Source organism: Heteronotia binoei, chromosome 16, assembly GCF_032191835.1.
Source record: "Heteronotia binoei isolate CCM8104 ecotype False Entrance Well chromosome 16, APGP_CSIRO_Hbin_v1, whole genome shotgun sequence".
Lineage (NCBI taxonomy): Eukaryota > Metazoa > Chordata > Lepidosauria > Squamata > Gekkonidae > Heteronotia > Heteronotia binoei.
In genome coordinates this window covers 1,421,721-1,429,412 of record NC_083238.1, presented here as the reverse complement: position 1 = coordinate 1,429,412, position 7,692 = coordinate 1,421,721, and the positions used below count along the sequence as shown (strand labels likewise).

At 44.5% G+C, this 7,692-nt stretch overlaps 1 protein-coding gene across 1 annotated transcript in view; it reads right to left on the bottom strand.

Moving 5' to 3' along the window:
• Positions 1-2,547: 2,547 nt before the first annotated feature.
• Positions 2,548-7,692, bottom strand: part of ACMSD (aminocarboxymuconate semialdehyde decarboxylase) — a 232,552-nt gene continuing 227,407 nt past the window's right edge. The window contains exon 10 of the mRNA XM_060257122.1: positions 2,548-2,822. Coding sequence (XP_060113105.1) covers positions 2,760-2,822 — 63 coding nt within the window. The 3' untranslated portion in view covers positions 2,548-2,759. The remainder of the gene's footprint in view (positions 2,823-7,692) is intronic.

The following is a 7,692-nucleotide window of genomic DNA, read 5'->3' as shown; positions in this document are numbered from 1 at the left end:
TGCTTATTTCCCTCCATTGTAGAACTGTCTCTTTATTCCTGCTCTTTGCTTCATGTCATTTAACTGATTTTTAGCCAACAAGAGAACCCATCCTTTTATCCCATGAGTGCTAAGTGTATTCTGGAGTTTTTGGTGAAGTATCTTGTAAAAAGCATTTTGAAAGTCCAAGTACATAATGTCAACTGGGTTACCATTCATGTTCTCAAAGAACTCCAAAAATGTGGTGAGGCAGGACTTCCTTTTGCAAAATCCATTATGATTTTCCATCAGCAGACACTGTTCTTCTGTGTACATAATAAAAAATACAGTTTCTACTAATTTGTCCAGGACAATGTTAGATGTTTGGCTCCTGCTGATGTCCTTGTTGGCACAGCTAGGAAATGGGAGCTACAGTGGATGTGATTTGGTTGCAGTAACTGGTGTAGGGAAAGGTGTTAAGAGTGCCTCTTGTCATTGTGTATTGCTGCTTGCTGACTGGTAGTAATCTTGGGGATTCTGCTCTCACCTACTGTCTCTTCTTGTAATGAGCATAATGTCAGACTCTGGAAAACTACTGTATTAAAATGCCTAGTTTAACTGAATGTAATGAAATGCTTAGCTTAACTGACTCCATTTTCTAACCGTGTTACTAACCATGAGAAGCGAGCTTGCGTATCAAAGTAGAAACATAGTATTTACTAACACTGGTGTCAATTCCTGTCCTAGGAACTAACAAAGGCAATTCTCCTTTGAAGATAAGACGCCTCTGGGGATGGCAGCCTAGCCATGCCTGGAAGATCAAGAATCACAAAGAGATAAGCAGGAGGAGCTGTGTGAAAAGTAACACTTCATGCTATGAATGCTTGGGAACATAGTTTTGTTTAGAACACCTTTGATGTTAAAATGACCCCTCACCAGTGAGAATGTATCAGTTCCAATTTTCACTATGCTCAGAAACTTTGAACTATCAAATAAAGCCTTAAACTTTGTATCCAAAGAAGTCTGGTTGATTTGAGGTTCCATCGTCTGACACATAAATATTTTCTAACCAAGCTCTAGACAGACCAAGGTCAATTGTCTGGTTCTTGAGATATGCTTGCACCTGCTTCAAGGGGCTGGAGGGAATGAACTATGGGGGGCGGGAACCGCTTTTTGGTGCTTTGTGATTCGAACTGTATAGCAGTTATCCCAACGTATACATAGAGTTCATCTGCCCGCCATTTTCAGTTTTCACAAGAAGCATCTGGCTTGAAGTTTCTCAGTATTTCAATAAAGCTGTTTGGATAGGTCATTGGGGACATTGTGGGGGGGGGGGGGAATTTGTGAACTTCCTGCATTGTGCAGGGGGTTGGACTAGATGACTCTGGAGGTTCCTTCCAACTCTGATAAGAAGAAGAGTTGTTTTTTCTCTACCCTAAGGAGTCTCAAAGCAGCTTAAAGTTGTCCTCCCTTCCTCTCTCCACAACAGGCACCTTGTGAAGGGGGTGGGGCTGAGAGAGTTCTGAGAAAACTGTGACTGGCCCAAGGTCATCCATCAGGCTTCATGTGAAGAAGTGGGGAATCAAACCTGTTTCTCTTATTGTCATGCCTGCACCAGACCCAGCCCTTGCCAACCCAGAGCAGGAGCCACCTGAAACTGATCAGGCCACACCCGGCCCTAGCTCATCCCCTCCTGAAACTGATCAGGCCATACCGGGCCCTAGTGCATCACCTCCTGAATCCCCGCCACCTGTGAACCGGCTCCGTGAAAGGAGACGGCAGGAGTTCAAAGACAGACGGAGAGAAGCATGCATGCGTGGGAGGAGAGATCTAAGCCCGGAGTACTAACGAGTTAACAAGCCAGCACAGTATATCTGTGGTCCTGGCCTTAGGGCAAACTGTGCTGGCAACGAACGATCCTCCTCGGACGGGACCACGCCCTGCACCCTCTTGCCTGCTGAGAGAACCCGTTTGCTCCCGACCCGGCTTGAATCTTGGACTTGGAACTGGACTCTGCTTTTGCTCTGTGGACTGGCTTTCGGTACTTTGAATATATTCGGCTTGCTTCCTCTGGCTTCTGACCCACTGCATTCCTGAGACGACGCGCCCTGCTTCTCCCTTCGGCTGGACTGATTTACGGTCGGGACTAATTAGGACTGCTAGATAACGCTTGAGCTACTCCTTGAGAGCACCGTAGCCGGCTGCCAGCGTCCTGGCCGATTGCCAGGGCAACAGCAGCCGCCCGTCTCTACCTGCAGGTCCGGGTCTTGACACTTATATCCAACAGTAGGGTCCAGCAGTGATCCATGTTATTCTGTCCTCTCCCTCCCATGCACTGAGTGGGGAGAAGATTGTGAATGCCTAGTAAGCAACTGCTGAATGCCTGTGTGAGAAGAAGGATAATGTCATCCATGCCATGTTAGATCAGACATGAGATACTGGAATGGGAAAAATTCATTCAGCTACCCTCTTCTGGGTCCCGTGTGCATGGACAGTCATGAAATCTCTACCCATCAATATGAACCTGGAAAGGAAAGAACTGGCCTATGTTCTGAAAGTAAAGCATTCAGCTTCAGCACACACAGATTATTCATTCAATCATTTATTTATTCAATTTATGGATGGTCTATTTCCTACAATGTAAGATTCTAGGCAAATCTGTGGCTCTCCCTTTAAATGGAAGAAGTGAATAACGAAGCATGAAGATTTATGCAGTCAGTCCAAATGCACAGAACAATATAGATGTGTGGTTGTACACAAAAAAAATCTAACATTGTTGATACATGTAGGAATTTTTAAAATCACTCAAACTGCTTTCTGTCAAGATTTAAAAATGTGAGAGCGTTGTCAAACTTCATCTTATCCTGTAATAAAGAATAATAAAACATAATATCAAGAACAATCCAAATATTATAATTTAAAGGACAGACAAAAGTGGAGCTGTTGACATCATGAATAGATAAGACTACATTCCAGGAGTCTCAAAGACAACTCTCAAATACGGCTTTTTACAAACAACTGCACTCAGATCCCACACAGGAATACAAAAAAGAACTAAACAAATACACAAATTGGGTAGACCAGGACAACCCATTGTCTTAGGCACAGGCACTATCACCATGCGGGTATCTGGATGCATGGACTGTGTTCTAAGACCCTATGCCATAAACTCTTTTTGTTATAAGAGAACATAAGAACATTAGAGAAGCCATGTTAGATCAGGCCAATGGCCCATCCAGTCCAACACTCTGTGTCACACAGTGGAAATTTATATATATATATATATATATATATATATATATATATATATATATATATATATATATATATACACACACACACACACACACACACACACACACACACACTGTGGCTAATAGCCACTGATGGACCTCTCCTCCATATTTTTATCTAACCCCCTCTTGAAGGTGGCTATGCTTGTGGCTGCCACCACCTCCTGTGGTAGTGAATTCCACATGTTAATCACCCTTTGGGTGAAGAAGTACTTCCTTTTATCTGTTTTAACCTGTCTGCTCAGCAATTTCATCGAATGCCCACGAGTTCTTGTATTGTGAGAAAGGGAGAAAAGTACTTCTTTCTCAACTTTCTCCATCCCATGCATTATCTTGTAAACCTCTATCATGTCACCCCGCAGTCGACGTTTCTCCAAGCTAAAGAGTCCCAAGCGTTTCAACCTTTCATCATAGGGAAAGTGTTCCAGCCCTTTAATCATTTTAGTTGCCCTTTTCTGGACTTTCTCCAATGCTATAATATCCTTTTTGAGGTGTGGCGACCAGAACTTCACACAGTACTCCAAATGAGACCGCACCATCGATTTATACAGGGGCATTATTGTCAAGTCTGCTATAATGTCTAAGCAATTTAACTGTAACTTTGGTTCAGGAAAAGGATCCTGGGTAAAACCATTCTGTATTCAGAAGCTGCTAGCTAAGACTTTCTCCCCCCCCCCATCCTTTGTTATGTAGCAGTGCTTGGGAATGAGAATATGGGAACAAGATTGTGGTGCCTTCTCAGAGATAGCCGGTGCTAGAAAGCGCCTCAAGGCCAACCGGTGCTTGAGAACGATAAAATAAAATAATAACAATGTGTGAATGTGCCCTGCATAGAGTATCCCCAACCTTAGGAATTCCTTTGATGTATGTTTGCTCTTTGTGCATGCTCGCCAGTCTCTCAATCTGCTTCTACAGTCTTGCAACATGTTACAATAAACTAGAAACTTTTTTATCAAGAGGGTCTCGTTATTGAAACATCAGACTTGACAATTATGATACTAGCTGATTTGTTTTCAGCTCCCTTCCTAATAATTCCCAGCATGGCGTTGGCCTTCTTTATTGCAAACGCACACTGTCTTGACATTTTAACTGAATTATCTACCACGACCCCAAGATCTCTCTCTTGGGCAGTCTCTGCCAGTTCACACCCCATCAACTTGTATTTGTAGCTGGGATTCTTGGCCCCAATGTGCATTACTTTGCACTTGGCCACATTGAACCACATCTGCCACGTTGACGCCCACTCACCCAGCCTCAACAGATCCCTTTGGAGTTCCTCACAATCCTCTCTGGTTCTCACCACCCTGAACAATTTAGTGTCATCCGCAAACTTGGCCACTTCACTGCTCACTCCCAACTCTAAATCATTTATGAACAAGTTAAAGAGCATGGGACCCAGTACCGAGCCCTGCGGCACCCCACTGCTTACCGTCCTCCACTGCGAAGACTGCCCATTTATACTCACTCTCTGCTTCCTATTACTCAGCCAGTTTTTGATCCACAAGAGGACCTGTCCTTTTACTCCATGACTCTCAAGCTTTCTAAGGAGCCTTTGATGAGGAACTTTATCAAAAGCTTTCTGGAAGTCAAGGTAAACAACATCTATTGGGTCTCCTTTGTCCACATGTTTGTTCACCCACTCAAAGAAATGTAACAGGTTAGTGAGGCAAGATCTTCCCTTACAGAACCCATGCTGAGTCTTCCTCAGTAACCTGTGTCCATCAATCTGCCTACTCATTCTGTCCTTGATAATGGTTTCTAACAACTTTCCCAGTATTGAAGTCAGACTGACTGGCCTGTAATTTCCCAGATCTCCTCTGGAACCCTTTTTAAAGATGGGGGTGACATTTGCTACCTTCCAGTCCTCAGGAACGGTGGCAGATTTCAATGAAAGATTACAGATTTTTGTTAGAAGATCCGCAAGTTCAACTTTGAGTTCTTTCAAAACTCTTGGATGTATGCCATCCGGACCTGGTGACTTGTTAGTTTTTAATTTGTCTATCAGTTGTAGGACCTCCTCTTTTGTCACCTCAATCTGACTCAGGTATTTCAACACCCCTTCCAAAATTAGTGGTTCTGGGGCGGGCAAAAAGTTCTCATCTTCCACAGTGAAGACTCAGGCAAAAAATGCATTCAGCTTCTCAGCCATTTCCCTATCCTCCTTTTACCCCATGGTCATCCAAGGGCCCCACTGCCTCCCTGGCTGGTTTCCTACTTCTAATATATTTGAAGAAATTTTTATTGTTGGTCTTTATGTTTTTTTTGCAATATGCTCCTCATAGTCCCTTTTTGCCTGCCTGATCACAGTCTTGCATTTGATTTGCCACAGCCTGTGTTCCCTTTTACTAATCTCACATGGACTGGTTTTCCACCGCTTAAAGGAGTCCTTCTTACCTTTTACAGTTTCCATTACTTTGTTTGTTAACCATGCTGACCTCTTCTTATACCTGTTTGTGCCTTTCCTAACTTGTGGTATGTATTTTATCTGAGCTTCTAGTATTATAGTTTTAAATAATCTCCAAGCTTTCCCAAGGGTTTTGACCGTATTTACCTTTCCTTTCAGTTTCCTCCTCACATGCCTCCTCATCTCAGTGAATTTACCCCTTTTAAAGTTAAACGTGGTTGTGGCGGTCTTTTTGGGCAACTCCCTATTTATACAAACAGTGAAATCAATAACATTATGGTCACTGCTCCCAAGCGGCGCGATCACTTTTACATCTCCCACCAAGTCTTTGGCATTAATAGGACCAAATCCAGGATCATTCCACCCCTGGTAGGTTCTGAGACCATCTGCTCCATAGCACAGTCATTGCTATGGAGTCATAGCACAGTCATTGAGAGCATCAAGAAACTCAATCTCTTTCTCTCGCCCAGAACACATACTGACCCAATCAATCTGTGGGTAGTTAAAATCAGCTATTACGACACAGTTTTTACGTTTAGCCGCTATCTTTAAGCCTTCCATCATATTATAATCCTCCTCTCTCTTTTGATTTAGTGGGCGATAACAAACTCCCATAGTTAAATTTCCTTTTGTGCCCTCTATTTCAACCCAAAGCATTTCTAAAAGTGAATCTAATTCTCTGACCTCAGTCTTACTGGACTGTATATCCTCTCTGACATACAGAGCCACCCCACCTCCAACCCTTCTCTCCCTATCCTTCCAATATAACTTATATCCAGGAATCACCGTGTCCCACTGATTCTCCTCATTCCACCAAGTTTCTGAAATTCCCACAATGTCTATGTTTTCTCCCAACACTAAACATTCCAACTCTCCAATTTTACTTCGAACACTTCTAGCATTTGCATATAAACATCTATAATTTCCCAGACAAGCTAGGCCCGCCACCTTCCTCCTGCCGCCTCGAGACTCTGGCAGACAGTCCATACTGTTTGTCACCATCACAGTGGACAACTCTGGTCCATTACCCGGTAGAAAAATAGCAGCCAACCCTTCATCTCTTTGAGACGAGTCCTCCCGAACCAGAGACATTTCATCTCCTGTCGGCTTTCCCCCAAGATTTAGTTTAAAAACTGCTCTGCCACCTTTTTGATTTTAAGCGCCAGCAGCCTGGTTTCATCCGGGGACAAGTGGAGACCGTCTCTTTTGTACAGCTCCCGCTTGTTCCAGAAAGCATCCCAGTGCCTAACAAACTTAAACCCTTCCTCCTTACACCATCGTCTCATCCACACATTGAGACTTCTCATTTGTGCCTGTCTCTCCTGCCCTGCACATGGAACAGGTAGCACTTCTGAGAAGGCTACTTTGGAGGTCCTGGCCTTAAGTCTCCCGCCTAGCAGCCTAAATTTTTCCTCCAGGACCTCACGACTGCATTTCCCCACACTGTTGGTGCCAACATGCACCACGACCACAGGCTCCTCCTCAGCACTGTTTATCAGCCTATCTACTACACGCATAATGTCCACTACCTTCGCACCAGGCAGGCAAGTCACCATACGGTCAGTACGCGGTTTCGCCACCCAGCTGTCTACTTGCCTAAGGGTTGAATCACCAACTACCAAAACCCCCCCTCTGCCCAGGGATGGTTCCTTGGCACGAAAGGATTCCCGATCACCAACCAAAGAAGAGGTCCCTTCTGAGGGTGCATTCCCCTTATCCTCAGCACAGTGCCCTGTTCCCTCTCGACCCTCACGCTCTCTGGCAGCAACGGGGCTGCTACGTTCAGAGCGGGGCTCATCTAATACGCCCCCAAGAGTCTTCCCCAAGTGCCTAACTGACCGTCTCTGCTTCTCCAGGGCAGTCCCCTCGGTCTCAAGGGTACGAACTCGTTCCCTTTGGACCAGGAGCTCATTGCATCGAGCACATACCCAAGACTTCTGTCCTTTGGGCAGATAGTCGTACATGTGACACTCAGTGCAAAATACTGGAAAGCCCCCAACCCCCTGCTGGCATTCTATCTTCACCAGAGATATTCTG